General features: G+C 35.4%; 1 protein-coding gene across 1 annotated transcript; it reads left to right on the forward strand.

Moving 5' to 3' along the window:
- The first annotated feature begins 2,017 nt into the window (after positions 1-2,017).
- LOC111514518 (putative fatty acyl-CoA reductase CG5065) lies at positions 2,018-16,040 on the forward strand. Its single transcript, XM_023170760.2, has 8 exons — positions 2,018-2,267; positions 2,320-2,404; positions 5,467-5,889; positions 8,405-8,488; positions 10,800-10,908; positions 12,918-13,160; positions 15,057-15,332; positions 15,855-16,040. Exons 1-8 carry the CDS (start codon positions 2,079-2,081, stop codon positions 15,979-15,981), a joined length of 1,536 nt encoding a protein of 511 aa, XP_023026528.2. The 5' UTR covers positions 2,018-2,078; the 3' UTR covers positions 15,982-16,040.
- The last annotated feature ends 4,046 nt before the right edge of the window (positions 16,041-20,086 follow it).

Consider the following 20,086-nt stretch of genomic DNA (forward strand, 5'->3'; position numbering starts at 1 on the left):
GAAAAACCAGAAAAGTACTTGATAAAAATAGCTGCGTAAACGCAAGTGAAACATAAGTGGAACCACCTATTGGTGTGACACCCAAGTCAACTTGCCAAGTTTTTATGTCAGTGTTGGTGGTTTGACCAATCTGCTACCACAGATATATATATATATATATATATATATATATATATATATATATATATATATATATATATATATATATATATATATATATGATGTGTTGTTTTTCAGGGTGTTCATCCGTTGTGTACTATTCGATAGTCGACGTTTCGCCATCATCTCAGATGGCATTATCAAGACGAGTTACTGCTTCGCTTCGAGAGGTGTAACACCTCTATATACTACCATCATTAAAAAACATGAACCCCCAAAAAATTAGACAACGGAAGCTGGCTATTCTACAAAAGAATATATGACTGTCCTCACTGCAATCACTCTTTGAACATGTATCCCTGTTCCTTGATTTGATAAAATCAAAAATGAAACAATTCGTGGACACAACACTCCAAAAAGGGGGGCAAACCGCGGACACGTGTTTCTGGCTATTGGCCTCATCACCGCGGTGCAGCCAAGTGTAACGATGGGCAACACTTGTTTGCCGAAAGCAAACAAGTGCAGCGAAGCGCAAGTGTACTCTTATAACATTATATTTCCAATATTTCGACAATGGTTATTGTCATCATCAGGGAGCTAAGATGAAAGACTTAGAATTAATACAGAACTTAAGTTAATAAATGAATACTTACAATGTTAGTGAGATTGGTCGCAATTGAGTTGAGTTAAAATTAAAATCTGAACGTTGTTATCATGATAAAATCAAGTAACAACTGTACATATACAAGACATATGAATTAAATGAAAGCTACAATATATATATACGTTAAATAAGGAGTAATCATAAAATTTTTTATTTGAGAATGAACGTGGTGATCTTAGGTTAGAAACACATCACTTGTCAATTTATTAAAATTTTCAAGAAGAAGTAGACTTGGCATTTGCCGCTGGTGCAATCAATCAAAGAGTTACAGTTGCTTTCAGAAGAAAGAATTTTGTTAAGAGTGATTGTAGACTTCATCCAGAAAGGTGTGCCCTTAGTGAACATGTAGTGGACATGTAATGGATTTTAACTCAGTAAAAATCTTGATTGAAGAGAGGAATGTTCCTAAAAGATTATTCCGTGAAATGACTTACATTTCGCAATCACGAAATTGTCTAAATAAAAAAACTGACTTACAACATCTATGTGAAATATATTCCTATTTACTTTTTATTGACAAAAATTGGAATTCCTTCAAAGACAACTCATTTGACATTACTTAAATTCATTTATCAACTTATCAACAAAAATTATATAACAAAACTCTTTCTTCTGAAAGCAACTGTAACTCTTTGATTAATTGCACCAGCGGCAAATGCCAAGTCTACTTCTTCTTGAAAATTTTAATAAATTGACAAGTGATGTGTTTCTAACCTAAGATCACCACGTTCATTCTCAAATAAAAATTTTTATGATTACTCCTTATTTAACGTATATATATATTGTAGCTTTCATTTAATTCATATGTCTTGTATATGTACAGTTGTTACTTGATTTTATCATGATTATAACGTTCATATTTTAATTTTACTCAACATTTCAACCCATTTTAACTCATTTATTAACTTAAGTTCTGTATTAATTCAAAGTCTATCATCTTAGCTCCCTGATGATGACAATAACCATTGTCGAAATATTGGAAATATAATGTTATAAGAGTACACTTGCACTTCGCTGCTATCCCAAATAACTCCAAGGATTTGTTCGTAACTAGCTCAAGCATAAAATGCTTGAGAAAGCTACTGTATAGCGAAACACGTTCCATGGTTTTTGTAAAACCCTTTATAGTAAAAATCGTACAATGAACTGTATTAATTAGTTTTTTTTTCAAAAGTACCTTCATTGATATCAATCGCACGCCGCTACCAAAATCCATATTCAAAGCCATTTTTACAAATCATTCTTCAATGTGTTCTCTGCCGTCCTACAAAATTAGTGGCAGTGCGGTAATGAACTTGAACTGTTTACATCAGGAATGACGTCTGTAGCGGCTTTTTACGAAGGAAAGAACGTCCTTGTAACAGGCGGTAGTGGCTTTATTGGGAAAGTTTTTATCGAAAAACTCCTCAGGTGCTGCCCTGAAGTGGGTAACATTTACATTCTTTTAAGGAGCAAGAAGGGAAAAAGCATACAGGAGCGGTTATCCCAGATCAAGGATTTGCCGGTAAGTAGACTTCTTCAGCGATGTTTCGATTCTGAGTCAAGTTTTTCTCAAGATATTCGACGTTCTCAAGAAAAGCAATTCAGCAGCACTGAACAAACTCATACCGATCAATGGAGATGGAGCCGAGCTACAATTGGGTGAGTGAAATGTACAGGGTGTTGCGGGGAAAGGGTACGTGCGAATTCAGAAACATTCATTGATATACAGTGTGACCCATTTTTAATGGAAACACCGATTTTAATATTTTCTTTTTGGAATGTCAAGTACTAAAAGGTCTACCTTGGGACAACATTTGAAATGTTTATTAAAGTTTCAGGGCATACTACGATATTTTTTCTTAGTCGAAAATCGGGATTTATTATTAGCGATTTTTTTATTGAAAAAATCACTACGCCACTGGATTCAGAGTGCCTCTAAACAGGTGTGATCAAAATTTCATGAAAAATATTCATTATTAACAAAGTTATGACAACTCAAAAATTCGAAAACTCACACAGCTAACAGTCACAAAAAACACCCGATATCAACAGATATAGCCATGAAAGTATTTTTTTATGATTTCAACAATAAAGTGCCGCCAGATGAAAAAAAAAAAAATAGCGTAAATATTTTTAATGAAAATAACGGAATTACATTCAAGTTTTCACGCAAATCAACTCAAACTAAGACCTAATATTTCAATTTAAATGTTAGTTGCCATGGAAATGATATTACAGTTTGACGACACTTTTGTGAAAGATTTAAGTGTACTATTGTCAACAATATTCACCTTACAGTTCTTCGAATTATTTTGTGTCATGGCTGCAAGATTGAGCGTAAGAGAGAAAATTGAAATTGTACGCCTTTCGGGAGATGACGTTAGAAGTGCTAGAGAGGTTTGTAGAGTATTTAATGAGAGACATCCAGATCGTCCTTGTATTAGCTGCGGTACGGTGAATAAAATAAATAAAATATTCAATGAAACTGATTATTTCGGAAATAATCCTAATGCCAGTATAAGGAATGCCACTTTAGATTTGAATATTCCACGATAAACTATTCGGAGATGTCTCAAGGCGAAGAATATTAAACCTTTCAAGCCAAAATTTTTACACACATTTCAAGAAGGCGACAACGCAAGACGCCTGAAATATTGTTTCAAGGGGAATATTTAAACAATAGAAATTTCCTAAAAAATATTTTATATACCGACGAAGCCACTTCCACTACAAATGGAGTAGTGTCAGCACAGAATTGTCGCTATTGGGCAGCGGATAATCCTAACTGGGTAATAAACTGTAAAAGCCAGTATTCCCAAAAAATCAACGTCTGGTGTGGGATATTGAAGGAACGAATTATTGGTCCTTTCTTTTTTGAGGAAAACATTAATGCGCAGAGGTTTCTAGAATTTTTAAACACAGAGTTTTGGGATGCTATTCACGAGCTGCCAATCAATGAACGATCAAATTTAATTGTCCAGTTAGATGGGTGTTGAGTTCATTATGCCAGAGCTGTGAGGCAATGGCTTAACGAACATTTTCCAAACCGATGGATAGGCCGTGGTAGTCCATTTATAGAGTGGCCACCCAGATCTCCAGACCTCACAGTTTTGGACTTTTTTCTCTGGGGACTTCTCACACAAAAGGTTTACAAAAACCAAGAGATAGAAATGAACTTTGTGCAAGAATTCGACAGGTATGTGCAGATATCAGCCCTCAAGAACTAAGGAACGTAATCAGAAACATTCGTAAGCGCTACGACACATGTATCAAAATACGTGGTGGATTAGTAGAGGCTACTAGAATGTGAGTTAGAATTAATTGTTGCACTGAATCGAAACATTTCAATAATTAGTTATTAGTTACGTTTATTAAAATTTTTTGCTTCATTGTTAGTTGAATTGTGTGAATGTAATTCCGTTATTTTCATTAAAAATATTTACGCTATTTGTTTTTTTTTCATCTGGCGGCACTTTATTGTTGAAATCATAAAAAAATGTTATATTGTGACTGTTAGCTGTGTGAGTTTTCGAATTTTCGAGTTGTCATAACTTTGTTAATAATGAATATTTTTTCATGAAATTTTGGTCACACCTATTTAGAGGCACTCTGAATCCAGTGGCGTAGTGATTTTTTCAATAAAAAAATCGCTAATAAAAAATCCCGATCTCACATTCACTGTAGGTTAATGGACTGACACATATCAGAAAACAACTACTACGCTGGCTAATACTGTCAAATATAGACAATCGTCATAAAATAATTCATATTGATTTAAGCAAATTCACGAATTGAAAGATGTGTCAACCTCAACTTCAATATTCTAAAACAGAAACACTCAGTATTCACAATTCCATCTTTTAACATTCCAAGCTCATAGACATCAAAATGGATGCGATTACAGGATACTGAAATATGAAACAATCTGTAAATAAGCAAACTTGGACGGATGCGCATCAAGCATTTTGCCTTAGTACGGTGACCGGAGCAAAGTTGTAACCTCAGCATATAAATCTTTATAAATATCAGAAGAGGTCGAATGCATCAACGAATATTAAGAAATTCACTCAGTATTCATTAATCACTTTTCATTAGCACAGCTCCTTCTCGTCGATCATGCTGGGTAGTAGTATATTGTCAGTTTTTGGTAATTCATTGTATTTTTCTCTTAAATATTCAATATATGAATATTGAAAGAACATTCAAACGAACTTGGCGTACATTTTTTGGTCTGAGCTCTTTCATTGGAAGGATTGGACTCTGGTTTTGATGTCAAAACCCAGCATTTGTCACTAGTTATGACTCTTTTAAGCAAATCTCGATCACCGTTGGCGTCATTCAGCAATTCATCTTCTCGACCTTATGTGACAACCTTGTACCACCTGTAAACATTTTCCTTACTCAGAGTATAATCACCGTATGCCACTGTCAACATTTCAAGTGTTTTTTAACCACTTAATTCCGTTTTTTCACAAAATTTGATGCAAATTATTTGGCCCAACATACTTATAACTTTCATTTCTTCACCAACAAACTAAAGATGCTAAACAGCTGGAACTGTGAACATATGATCAAGAGGAGTGTGCCAACATTAAAAAATGAAAAATTGGATATATGTAGCCTTCGAAATTCAAACATTCACCTCATTTTTTGAAAAGTCCACGTACCTGTCCCGTAATTTTTCTATAAATGCCTTACGTTTCACGAAATTCGTTTTTCAGGTTTGAGCGATGAGGACAGAGAGCTCCTCGTGAACAATGTACACATAATAGTTCACACGGCGGCTTCTGTTAGATTCGACGACAGCTTGAAGTATGCCATCACTTTGAACGTGAGAGGAACGAGAGAAATCGTTCAACTAGCCACGGAAGTTAAGAATTTATCAGTATTCGTACACATTTCCACCACCTACTGCAACACCGACAGGAGCTTGATCGAGGAGAAAATCTACCCAGCTCATGCAGATTGGAGAGAAGCCATCGAAATCGCAGAAACAGTTGACGAAGAAATTCTGAACGCGATGGCTTGCAAGTACATTAGCCCTTTACCAAATACGTATACGTTTGCGAAATCTCTTAGTGAACACGTTGTGGAAGATATGTGCAAGGGCAGAATTCCCGCTATCATAATAAGGCCTTCAGTTGGTGAGTTTGATTATTTAATATGAGGTATTTTGTGCACAGTGTAGAGAAGGCTAGTTGAACAAAGAAGAGGGATTTCGGATATCTAACGGTCCTCTCAGTTTTAGAGGATCTGCAGCAGTTTGATGTATTATAGACAGTGTTGCTCCATATCAGAGCGATAGAGAGCTTCTATTCATGTAACTGCTAGGTATTTCGCAACTCTACCCAATGTTCCAATGGTGCACAGAGCTAGATATTTGATACAATTGGAATATTGAACGGTTTGTCTCTTATATTGATATACAGTCGATTCCATCCTGTTCCTTATAACAAAGTAAGTTTACTATCGGCTAATGGAAATTCACTTACAATGTTTCAACCATATCCGAACTAACTAACCGTAAAACTGTTTAAACATCACAACAGTAAAATCATTTACAAGCCAACTAATCAACTACGCAACACTATCAGGGTGACCAAGGACAAAAAAAAGCATCTGACATCCGCCGGTGTTCACAAGATTCCCTGTTCCTGTGGCTCAATTTACATCGGAACTACCAAACGCAGCATCAACACCAGGATACAAAAACACAAGATTAACTGCTGTCCTCTCTGATTCAATGCATTTCCACACACGGTTTGATAAGAAGGCCATCAAGATCTAACAGATATGAAGGAGATATATGGATCAACTGAACGTGATATCCAGTGCTCAAGAAGGCCAGAAATCCCCTCAAAACTACAGACTTAAAAGTCTGTTAGGCTCCAACGCCAAAGTCGCGGAGAGAGTAGTCCTGCAAAGGTTGAACGAGGAGATTGAAGACAGACAACTTCTACCGGACGAACAGTTCGGCTTCAGGAGATCCCACTCTTGTGAACTGCAAGCCTTTAGACTGGTTGAAAATTCAATACAAGAGATGCATAGTGAAAGACTTATTCAAATTTTACTATTAGACATCTCGAAAGCCTTCGACCGCGTTTGATAGAGGCTGGAGTGCCACAGGGTGCAGTCCTTTCACCCACGCTCTACAACTTCTATATCAGCGATCTCCCGTGAACTGACCGTGTCAAGGTCTCTCACTAGCTCATATGCAGACTGCAGTTGCAGCTCTTGGTTCCTGGACTGGAAAATCCGTGAAGACTCTGTTAAAACCTATGATAATGTATGCCTCAGGAGTCTGGGGACATAAAGCAAAAACACACGTCGAAATTCTGGAACGGGTCCAGCATAAAATCCTAAGGATGGCAACGAACGCTCCGTGGTATGTACGGTACGCAAACATCAGACGGGATCTGAATCTTCCAAACATTCGGAGAGTATACAGTTTTCGAAACTGCGGAAACTCATGAGAAACCTCTAGTCAGAGCCGCGGTAGATTACGCTATCGACAACCCTTCAGGGATTTGAAATCCAACACGATAATAGAAGACAGGCTTTGGTGTTACCTTATTTGAGATATATCTTTCGTCCTTGCATTCAACTCACTTACCTCTGATTATCTGCCGCAGTAACAGTACTAGCTCGGATTTTGTGGAAGTCTATATTCTCATATTCTGTATCACCCTGATCACTATTTACTTTATAATGAAGCAGATATGTACTTAATGGAGATCGAGGAATTAAGTTCAGAAACAGCGTTTGACCGAGAATAGAGGAACACGAGGAACTCCATAGGATATATCAGCCATTGGGCTAGGACTCTTCCACAGCCACATTAAATTCTACCAATCAGATAGTCTCTAAAACATGCCATTACTTGTCCATTTATATCAGCATTTCTTAGTGTAGTTAGTAATAAAGGTTCAATGGCCTTGTTCCTATCAGTAAGTCTGTTCTCGTCAAACCTAGTTTATTGTGATCAAGAGAGTCTGCTTAGCTGGTCATGTGGGCCATGTTGGTCTTTTTAATCGTGGCTGTTTTGTAGATCTTTCCTAACCGATTCTCAACTTGTTCCTCTAGTCGCTGAGAATCTGCACTTTATTTCTAATGTATTTGGTTTTGTCTCTGCCTTCTCCACTCATTTCTTTCTGGATTTGTTGGCTGATTGTTGAGAACTTTCTATCTGTGTACTTCTTGCTCTAGTTTTTGGTTTGTTTTTTGTTCATCTACATGTTTTCATGTTACCTTATTCTTCTTTCACCGATTTCAAGAATTCAAAGAGTTATTCTGGATTTACTGAATCTACTTCAGGCTTCCCCTTCCTCACGTGGGTTTTCAATAAGTGTCATGCTTAACAAATTAACGGACGTATTCAAATGAATACCGGCTTCTGTATTTGTCCGACCAAATTGAGATTTCGTTTTCCAAAAATGAAAATGTATTGAGGTGTGTCATTTCTCTTAGTAATAAATATAGTTTCATCCTCGTGTTATATAATATTAGATTTTATCAAGCAAAACAATAATCTATCGCTGTTATACATTTTATTGTTCTTTTATTTGTCTTCTAGGAAAATATTCCATGACATTTCGAAATAATATTATGAATAAAACTTACAAATCACTTTAAAAAAAATCATTGTCATTGGTTTTACAGTTGTATCAACTCTTGAAGATCCTTTTCCAGGATGGAATGATAATTTCAATGGGCCGACGGGATTATTAGTAGCAGGAGGAAAGGGTGAGTATTTTAGAGCAACACTCTACTAAATAGTGCACTTTTCTACAATTTCCCATTCCTTCATATCACTCAGTATTCTTAGGAAAAAATCAAAATCATGTGTTTCTTTGAACTATGTCAGAAAATTGAAATGAAAAGTGGAAGAAGTTAAAGAATAACAATTTATAATAGAAATGAATTTTATGTAGTTTATAATATTCCAATTATTAGATTTTCCTAACTATTACATAACGACACATTCTAGAATTAATTTAAGACACTAAAACGTAGGTACCTAGAATAGACATCTATGTATAAATAAGGATAGCTTTGTAAGTATGATTTGTTTAATTTTCCCCTTGAAGATGATCATTTGGTAATCGAAACATGTGTCGAGGGGTTAAAATAACGGTTTGGTGTTGGGAAAAAATTCCAGTAATGTTCATTACTACACCAAAAGTTCCAAACACTGCATCACAAAAAATTTCATAAATGTTGTGCATACATGAAACTTACATTTTCGTGAATATTCCACATGATATTGTTGACAAAAAAAATAAAACAAGGATTGCACCCTACATCATAGCGGCTCTAAGTCACATTATAAGTAAATATCTTCAACAAGGATGATTTCCTTCGCGACTGAAACATTCTATAGTTTCTCCAATCCTGTAAAAAGGAATACATAATGCTGGAATTTCTACATAACTTTCTGAATATAAATAATATTCTAACTCCGAACCAACACGGATTTCGATAGAATCATTCCACTACAATGGCAATTATTTCTTTTTGTTCGAATCTTTTTATTCTGCTTCTATTGAAGTAGGCGAAAATCCCACTAGGATTTTTTGTGACCTCAACCGTGCCTTCAACTGCGTTCAACACGTAAACCTCCTGGACAAACTGTATTAAATGGTATTAGAGGTATTCAGCATGACTCTAGAGAGTTGACTTTTTACGGGTCATTTAAGTACTATCACTTATCTCCACTTTCCTATTTCCGCTTTACCGGTTTAGTTGGAGATGACCGTTTGGCAGCAGTTGGCCATTTTTCGCTTGATTATGGGTTCCCATATGATGCGTATCTCTACGCTAGCTTGGCTGAATACATTGTTGGTTTCTTTGAATTTCCTCCTTAACCAATGTTCCTCCCTTTGTATGACCTCAGCTTGGGACCACTCGATATTATGTTGATGGGTCCAAACATGCTTTGCACTTCCTGATTGGCTGGTTTCCCCTTGCTGTGTGTGTTTCTAGTGCTCGGTAGCAAAAATTCAATGACCTCTTATTGACCGATATAGGATTTTCCGCACTCACAGGGCATCCGGCAAATGCAATTCTTGGAATCGCAGTCCGCGTTTGGTGGCCTGATTTTCGTGGTTTTTGTACTTGAACCCAATTCTTCTCATCCTTTCCGATAATCCTCTGATGTAAAGAAGTGCAAGCACTGGTTGTGACAGCTTCTCTTCCTTGCGAGGCTCCTGCGGTAGACAAAATCTGTTCCGCCATCGCTTTGGAGTAACCATTCGTTGAAGATTTTTGATGATGTATAGTTCCTTCTCGAAACCTTTCTTCGTATTACAGAGCCAAAAAGTACGGTCTAATAGTCTTGATGATTCCTCTTTTAGTCGATTGATGGTGGTTGGATTCGTGGTTCAGACACTGTCCCGTGTGGGTGGGTTTTAGGTCCTCTTCACCAATACGTCTAAGAATGGCAATTCGTTGTGGACTTCCTTCTCCATTGCGAAAGTGATGGAAGGTCTGACGCTGTTGATGTGTTTCAGAGGCATCTAGTTCAGTGTTCCTATGGTTCAATATTATGAAGGTGTCGTTAACGTATGTCAACCAAACACAAGGTCTCTTGTGGGCTTTTTCAATGGTCAGAGTTTCAAACCACTCCATATATATGTTGGCTATGATTGGTGAAAGTGGCGGTCCCATTGGCAGTCCCTCATCTTGTATAAAGGATTCGTCTTTCAGATGGAAATAACAGTTTCGTACACAGCATCCTAGTAATTAGGCTTAACTTTTGTGAAAATCCAGCGTCATTTATTCACTTGCTTTCAGTAAAAGCTGATGAATGAAGTTTCAGGTTTCCGTTGATCCCATGAATGGCGTATTTGAAATGAGATCCATTCTGCTGTTTTCATTCATAAAGTTTTTGAATAGGGCAGCTGAATTCAAAACAGCCTTATACTACTGGCGAGGTCCACAGTTAATTAAAAAATAGCCGATGGTTGATGAATGCAAGGTGTTGCGCTCTGATTTTGAAATCATTTCAAAAATATATCCTGGAAATTCTACGATACTTAAATTGTTTTCAATTTAGGAGTATTGCGAACTGTGCTGGGACATCCAAAATCCGTTCAAGACTTTATTCCTGCTGATCTTGTAGTAAAGCTGATGTTGGTGGCTACTTGGCAAAAAGCCCAATTCGGGTAAGATGATCCCTTGTTAAGATTCAGCCCCTTAAAGGGGGTACATAAAATTTGTATAACAATTTTTTTCACAAGCACTGAAAAAGTTACAATATTGAAATTAACTTGACGTTTTGTACTACCAAAAAGACACTTAGCCAGAAAATGTCTCTTGGGTTTTTTGCCCAGAATAAATCAGTTCGCAGCAAAAAATTATTTTACGAACAACTACAGAGATACATCGTCATAAATGCGAACTGGATTTATTGTTATTTTGTAGTTAGTACCTGCATTAAACGATTAAAGGGTAATAAACAAAACTAATTTATTAATAACAAAACACACAACATGTAGAAATCATAGTAAATGTTCAATATGTCTACCTTCACACATTACGCATGCGTCTAGATGTCGGCGCATTGAGCCACGTATTCGCTCAAATATTTCTGGAGTCTCTCTGATTACCCTGCATGCATCGATGATGCGGTTTATTAAGTCCTCTACATCGCGAACAGGAGTACGATAAACCAAATGCTGTTAATGGCCCCAAATAGAGAAATCGAGATGATTGAGATCCGGGGATCGAGCGGGCCAGTTCTGTGGTCCTCCTCGACCCATCCACTGATTTGCATATGTTTCAGTTAAATGCTGACGTGCTACTTAACTAAAATGGGTGGGAGCCTCATCATGCATAAAAAACATATCCCTTCTGACGCCCAAAGGAACTTCCTCCAGCAGTACTGGATGAACTTCTCTTAAAAATTGAACGTATGCCTTACCATTTAATCGGGGAGGTAGAAAATGAGGCCCAATTGAGTCATCCCCAATAACTCCGAGCCACATTTTAAGAGAAAACTGTTCTTGATGGTTAGTTTCGACAATAGCGTGAGGGTTTTAATCAGCCCATATGTGGAAATTATGAAAATTAATAATCTTGTCCCAAAAAAAACTACATTCGTCTGTGAATTCTATCTTCTTCAGAAAGTCACAATTTCTTCTGATCATTTCCAGCATCCAATTGCAAAATTCAAGACCGTTCGGAAAGTCTCGCGATAACAATGCCTGTACTCGTTGCAGATGGTGAGGGTATAAGTGTTGTTCCTTTAAAATTCGAAATACCATCATATGATCAACATTTAGCTGGAAAGCAATCTTTCTAGTACTGGTAGTTGATTGTTCTTCAATCGAATTAGGTACTGCTTCCTCAAGCTGTGGTGTTCGTACTTCGCGATGGCGACCACAATCCTGCGTTCTTTTGTTGAATGAACCATATTCTCGTAATCGTTGATGAGATCGAGCAAATATTCTATGTGAAGGATGCTGCCGTTGAGGATACATTTCAGCCTATCTTCTAGAAGCTTCTAACCCATTCCCCTGCGACAGACCGTAAACGTAATGCATATCAGCCATTTCCTCATTTGTGTATGCCATTTCCATAAAAAGTGAATTATTAAAGTAACAAATTAAGAACAGAACAACAACACACAATAAGTATTAATTCAATTTCGAAAATTCACAAACTGACAGCGTCATACCAATTTAATTGTCGATATCGCTTATAGCGACCTACTAGATAGATTAGTTTCGTATTTTCGCATTTATGACGATGTATCTCTGTAGTTGTTCCAAAAATAATTGTTTGCTGCGAACTGGTTTATTTTGGGCAAATGAAACAGGCCATCGGAAATACATTTTTAAATGCAAACAAATAATAAGACAAAAAGTTACATTGGAAATGAATTTTAGGGGTTGCGTTTCCCACCCCTTACAACCATGGGGTAAACCAAATAAATTTCTGGCTAAGTGTCTTTTTGGTAGTACAAAACGTTCGGTTAATTTCAATATTGTAACTTTTTTAGTGCTTGTGAAAAAAATTGTTATACAAATTTTATGTACCCCCTTTAAGGGGCTGTACCTTAACGAGGGATGCTCCAATGAAATTTCTTTATATGAAAGATCCTATCTTTTTTTCATTGAGGAATCAACTCCTTGAATGTTTTACACTTATTTAGTTACACCCTGTATTTCAGTGATAAAAACGAAATTGAAGTATACCATGGCAGTAAAAATGAATGCACTCCCATCAAAATAGGAGAAGTAGTGAAAATGGGAGCAGATCTAGTTCAGGATTCGCCGTTTTCGCAGATATTATGGTATCCCAATTTCAGCATGACGAGTTGTTGGTACAACTATTATATACAAGTTATTCTTTTCCACATAATACCGGCCATCTTTCTTGATTCGTTGTTGAGGCTGGCAGGAAAAAAACCAATGTGAGTATCATACAGTTTGATTTCTAATCGATTTCAGTAAGACAAACATTATGCTATCAACGCTATGCCACACCTATTGTAACGAATCTGAAGTCTGAAATATTGTTATAAATAAATTTGTTCATGACAGTGAATTCTTTAGTTTTTGTACATTCAACAAACTAGTCCTTAGAAACCACAACTTGTTTGACCACATTCCCAGTTGTGGTGATGTGAAAAATAATCAACATTCAGATCCGTTATCTTATACTTTTCTTCATAGCATAAGTGCATCATTTATGGGATTCACATCATCACCTACTGAATCGTGAAATTAAATTTCTGTGCTGGACGTCCTAGTGGAAGGAGATATCAATAACGTCCATCCACAAAGAAGATACGTAAATGGCATGAGGTATCGCTGGACTTCTTTTCGTAATGTATTCGTTAATTGTAGGAAGTAATGCAATGTTAGAGAGTTTATCAAATTATCAAGTAAGGAGCATTTTATCCACGCCGGTATCCAGGCCGGGTGGTTCGCATTACCACGTGAAATGAAAATGGCAAAGGTCTACCGAAAAAAGGCAAATCTATAGAAACAGAAGTGTTTTTTACATTAGAGAAATATACGAAAAAAAAATTGAAGGTGGACCACAGCGCTCTTCAACGAAACTCCTGTCAATTGTTGACAGCAAGAGCCTGACTAAATGCGCCCGAGTGGAAAGCAACAGCAATTGAATAATAGAGAGAGAGAGAAAGAGAGACTGATAATCATTGATACTGCATTTTTTTGGACTCGAGCCTCTATAAAACTTGTGAAATGATTGTAATCTGATACCTTGCATCCTTTGGAGTGTGAAAAATGTCAGCCTTATATACATCAAATTTGATAGCTCAATTACAAGTATGAGTACAATTCAAAAACAGATTTAATCTCCCACTCATCAGCCATAACTACCAAACTCGTCTGAAACAGAATAATTCTCTGAAAATGAAACCAGCCAGAACGAGAATAGGACAGAGAAATCATACTTTTTTATCTAGTAAATTTTATAACTTTTTGCCGACGGAAAACAAAGAAGTCTCAAACATATATTTCTTCAAAAAAAATACTAAACATTATATTCTTTCTTTACAACGTAAGGTTGTTCATTCATATTAGAATATTCAATATATTTTATTCTTGTTGATTATTTGTGTTCAATAATTGTATGTAAGGCTCGTTAGCCTAATTTTATTACATTTACTATAATTTTATTATGTTACAACATTTTAGTGAATCATACATAATTTTATACATATAATTCTTATATAGAAATGCAACTGAACCCGATTTTAAAGTGTACTAATTATTGTCAATGTTTGGAATAAGTAAATCACCCACGCACAGGCACTGCCTTAGTGGATACTTGTTTATTCGAAATATCTCTGAATGAAAGTGTACAATTATTATATTATTGTATTTCATTTTGAGAAACTTATTATTATTTTGAGAATAAACTTATTATTATTATTATTATTTAGAAAACCACTCCTGAAAGGATCAAATCGAAACAGGGCAGATGCCATCATTGAATAAATGTTTACATTCTGCAATTAGCAGCTGTCGCGACTTCATTTACGACGACGAATGTTTGACGTGATTTTTATCATTAACAGAACTTTTTTTTGGAATTACTTCATTGTGATTATTGAAACACTCTTTTCTCATGAAGTTCTATAAGTGCATGACTAATCACAAACTCAAAATCAATTTCAGACTCCGAGAAATAATATTAATAATGTGTTTCAGGGTACCTGTTTGTTTTTTTTTCAAGTGTTACATTGAAAACAGCAGAATTGAATCAATATTAGAGCTTTCAGAAGTTGAATGTTTTAGCTTGTATTGAGGTTACCCTGAATCATAATATTTTTCAGGATAGTCAAGATCCAGCGGAAAATTTACATAGCCAACGTGATTTTGGAATATTTCTTAAAGCACTCCTGGAAATTCGATAACAAGAAATCATTTTCCTTGATCAACAAGCTTCAGAAAGAAGACAAAGAAACCTTTGGATTGTCTGAGAACATCCTCAGTTGGAGTAATTCTCAAATTTTCGAGTTTTTTAAAAAAGGAAAGATAGGAGCAGCCATGTATATTTTGAAAGAAGATTTTGACCATACAAGAAAGGAATCCAGAAAAAATCTTCACAGGTAGAGTTAGAATTCAAACAAGTTGGTATTGTTCATAGTTGTTTCAGACAAGAAGTGATGAGATATTTGAAGATGTGTTAATTTTTAGTTTCAGTTGAAATAGCTTGCAGTCTTTGTCAGTTTCATTTTCAGTGTGTCATTACTTTCAGTTTGAGGGCTGGTATGTGTTTGAGTTTGGTCTAAAATAACTGCCTTCATTAAAAAAATATTTTAACAAAAATAAGTCTGAATTCTCAATCACTGTTGTCATTTTCTCAATAGAAATTCAAAGCCTTTTTGGCAATAAATTTTTGTTCAAAGTATATAATTATTACTGATTTATTATACGTATTTGTTTCCTTCATTTTTTCTATTACATTTCTTATAGTATTGCTTTTCCATCATATCTACTATCTTGAATCAACTAGTTTATTTTTTATTGACGTTTTTGTCTGCTTTTGATCATTTCGGTTGGTTCTGTGATCAACACTTTTTGAGAAATGAAATATTTACAAAAATACAAACATTGTTTTCATTTTACAGGCTTTGGATTCTCGACAGGATAACGAAGGTCATCTTCTACGGCTTTGTTCTTTATCTTTTTACAACGAACTACCACGTATTGAAATATTATTACAATAGACTGGAGAATTATATCACAAATCTTTAGTTTTCAAAAACATTTTGTACTGTTGCAAATTTTCATATAATAAACTATCTGAAAATGAACATATTGTTTAGCTGCCTAATTTACAAGTGACAAATTTCTTCTTCCGGAATTTTAAAATCATTCAGTTCACTTGATAGAAATTTTAAATTGAAAAACAGTGCGCTTTGTTTCATCTCTCTAAATGCCGTAGTTTTCCCGTAATTAATTATTAAAAATCGAATGTGGTAGGGTGATGACGTCACGCCCTTATTCCCGCTTCTTGTTCGATTGACCAATAGGAACAATAGAAATAATCAACATTGCCAAATCATAAAATTTACGAAGCCTATAATTATGAAATTTAATTATGGAAGTGTATATGAACCCGTTAACGTTTCAATTAATGAAAAATTCTCCACATGGAATAAAATGTACATGAAAAATCATGTTTGCAAATAAGTTCTATATAAAAAATCAGTACACAAAGTCGATAGATCACAAAATATTTACCTGAACTATGATTTCATGCATTATTTAATGATATACAGTTATAAAAATCAAAAAATATAGCAAACTAGATTAAAGAGTCATTTCAGCTTCTGAGGTGATAATACCATTAATCAAGTTGAAATAAAAAACTCTGTCATCAAATTCAATATTTTCCTTTCTCTTTCATTAGTAGTCACTTTTCAAATGATGTCTATAAAGTCTTGGAAGATTAGAAGAATTGCAGTTCTTTTTTTTAATACTTTCACCCATTTTTATTTCTCATCATTTCATCCTTTGGGAACCTAAACTAATTTTTTGCTGCGAACTGGTTTATTTTGGGCAAAAAACCCAAGATACATTTTTTGTTTAGAATGGAACAGGCTATCGGAAATGAATTTTCAAATGGTAAACAAATGATAAGACAAAAAGTTACATTGGAAATAAATTTTAGGGGTTGCGTTTTCCACCCCTTACAACCATGGGGTAAACCAAATAAATTACTGGCTAAATGTCTTTTTGGTAGTACAAAACGTCAGGTTGATTTCAATATTGCAACTTTTTTAGTGCTTGTGAAAAAAATGGTTATACAAATTTTATGTACCCCCTTTAAAGGGCTGTATCTTAACAAGGGATGCTCCAATGAAATTTCTTTATATGAAAGATCCTATCTTTTTTTCGGTGAGGAATCACTTCCTCGAATGTTTTACACTTATTCAGTAACAGCTTGTATTGTAGATATGCAATAAGGAAGGATTTTTAAATATTCCAACTGGGATATCAGCCGCGGAAAAAGGAGCGTCCATAAAACGGAATTGTCTTTTCGTCACGGGATGTCTCTTGGGTTTTTTGTAGTTAGTACCTGCATTAAACGATTGAAGGGAAATAAACAAAACTAATTTATTGATAACAAACCACACAACATGTAGAAATCATAGTAAATGTTCAATATGTCTACCTTCAGACATTACGCATGCGTCTAGACGTCGGTGCATTGAGCCACGTATTTGCTCAAATATTCCTGGAGTCTCTCTGATTACCCTGCATGCATCGATGATGCGGTTTCTTAAGTCCTCCACATCGCGAACAGGAGTACGATAAACCAAATGCTGTAAATGGCCCCAAATAGAGAAATCGAGAGGATTGAGATCTGGGGATCGAGCGGGCCAGTTCTGTGGTCTGTGGTCCTGTTGTGACTAAAATGGGCGGGAGCCCTATCATGTATAGAAAACATATCCCTTCTGACGCCCAAAGGAACTTCCTCCAGCAGTACTGGATGCACTTCTCTTAAAAATTGAACGTATGCCTCACCATTTATTCGAGGAGGTAGAAAATGAGGCCCAATTAAATTATCCCCAATAACTCCGAGCTACACGTTAAGAGAAAACTGTTCTTGATGGTTACTTTCGACAATAGCATGAGGGTTTTCATCAGTCCATATGTGGTAATTATGAAAATTAATAATCGTCTGTGAATTCTATCGTCTTCAGAAAGTCACAATTTCTTCTAATCATTTCCAGCATCCAATTGCAAAATTCAAGACGGTTCGGAAAGTCTCGCGGTAACAGTGCCTGTACTCGTTGCAGATGGTAAGGGTTTAAAATTCGAAATACCGTCGTAGGATCAACATTTAGCTGGAAAGCAATCCCACTAAACCAGTCAACCGGAAAAAGGAAAGTAGAGAAAACTGAAAGTAATCAAATGACCTATAAATAGTCAGAATTAACTTGGTTTGAAATCTCTCAACTTTTTAATTTTATTTTATTTATTTTTTGTTCAATTTGTTCCTTCTTCACTTGTATTTTATTTTAATATTATTTCATTTCAGGTTTTTCGCTTAATATAATTGTTTTTGTTCCTCAGCTGTTCATTTTTATTCTTCTTCAATTTTCAATTTCTTCTTCTTTAGTTCTCTCAGGGATTTCGAATAATTTTATATAATATCAGTCAATGGAAGTTCAAACTAATGAAATTCATCATGAAACATTGTCAATCACCTTCAAACAAATGAACGAGGTATTATTGTTTATGCTACAGAGTGTGATTTCATGCAAAGGTTGCTTGTGATGCAAATGAAGGATTTATATATCAGCTTTTAGAGTGAGTGACTCTATACTGTATGTCAGTTGAAACAACTGAATGAAACAGTTGATATCAGTGTTGTTTCTGCTCTGAAAAAAATATAACATGTCAAAAAAAGGAACATTTGATAGAAAAATGTAACTTTTCTGTGTGAGTGCACACAAAACGCAATATTTTGCGCTGGGAGGTTGGCAACACTTGCTGATTTATCTTCCAAAGTGATAGTTAACGCACAGAATACTTTACAGAAGGGATACTCTGCTCGGAACGGGAACTATGAATTTCTTGAGAATCTCGAGGTGATTACTGTCAACTTAAAAATTTCTTCGAATTGTTGGTGAACTTGAACATGTTTGAAAATGTTGGCCTAACAAACTGCCGAGATAATATCGTGATAGTTCCTCGACGGCAATCAAATTATTTTGGTTGATCGCTGAAAATGACATTTGATACCTCGAGCACAGAATATAAGTCACAGAAACTTGTCCCATCAATATCAAAGTGCCGCTCTTCTGTAAGGTATTCTGTGGTTGGCGTATCAGAAGTGAGAAGAGAAGTGGGTAAGTTCTGTACAATCGTAGATTTCGATACGTCACATATCATTTGAATTGAAGGGATTATATTTTCAGGAGTGATTAATTTTTGGGAAAGAAAGTTTTTGGCTTTCTTCTACTCCATCTTGATACAAAAAAATGTGGGAATCTTCCAAGCAAAGGAAGAGTAGTAGAAAGCCAAAAACTTTCTTTCTCAAAAAAGTCAAATATCAGTTATGATATGTCAACTGTCAGTAATGATGCATCACTTGTCAGATCTGGCGTGTAAACTATTAGTTGATAAATTCTCAAAATATAACAGGAGGGGTAAAAACGTAATATTTTGTTACCAAAGCAACGCCTGTAACAACACTGGTTGATATTGCAACTATAAAATAAACGCGAAACACATCAACTTTGGTTTTCAGTAGGACACATTTTTATGCAAAATCAACTCTTTGTCAGCCGTAGTCTCCCTAAAAAAACCCTAAGACATCAACTTTCAAATGGGAAAAATAGTCGAGTGGCACCATTTTTCTTGTTTGAGTACACAATATGGTCCTAGACTTCATCTCTAGTTACTGTTGAAATTGTTGATGTCAAAAATATTCTAGATTAGTGACTGCCAGCCTAGTTCCATTATCAGAGTTTTTTTATTGTTGCATTGTTATTATTCGCGAGTCACTATTTCGTTTATCATTTTCTTTTTTATGAAAAAAGGCTTATACACCTCAAGGAAATAGTGGCTATGAAAATCTGCAAGAATTTTAACGTGTTTTCAACAAGAATCGAGACAGAAACATACGACATTTATGTGTTGGAATCGTTATGTAAATTTATGAAAACTTGTGACGTTTTTTATTACTTTTCAAGGACGAAACACAAGCACTACAGAAAAATCCTCAAAGCACTCTAAGGGCGGTTCCTGTACGGAAGTAGCGATTCACGTTAGATTTGAATCGTTATAGATTGAATCCATCTAAAAAACGTTCTCAGGGAGTTTATTCCTCATAAACGCAGTTCTC

Source organism: Leptinotarsa decemlineata, unplaced genomic scaffold (assembly GCF_025532065.1).
Source record: "Leptinotarsa decemlineata unplaced genomic scaffold, Ldec_3_MD MMD2_tig00026328_RagTag_RagTag, whole genome shotgun sequence".
NCBI lineage: Eukaryota > Metazoa > Arthropoda > Insecta > Coleoptera > Chrysomelidae > Leptinotarsa > Leptinotarsa decemlineata.

Bases quoted from the DNA above. Each gene is read 5' to 3' on its own strand.
- LOC111514518 (XM_023170760.2), top strand. From the start codon at position 2,079: ATGACGTCTGTAGCGGCTTTTTACGAAGGAAAGAACGTCCTTGTAACA. The intron at 5,890-8,404 runs GTGAGTTTGATT...TTGGTTTTACAG, and splicing joins CATAATAAGGCCTTCAGTTG to TTGTATCAACTCTTGAAGAT. The intron at 15,333-15,854 runs GTAGAGTTAGAA...TTCATTTTACAG, and splicing joins TCCAGAAAAAATCTTCACAG to GCTTTGGATTCTCGACAGGA.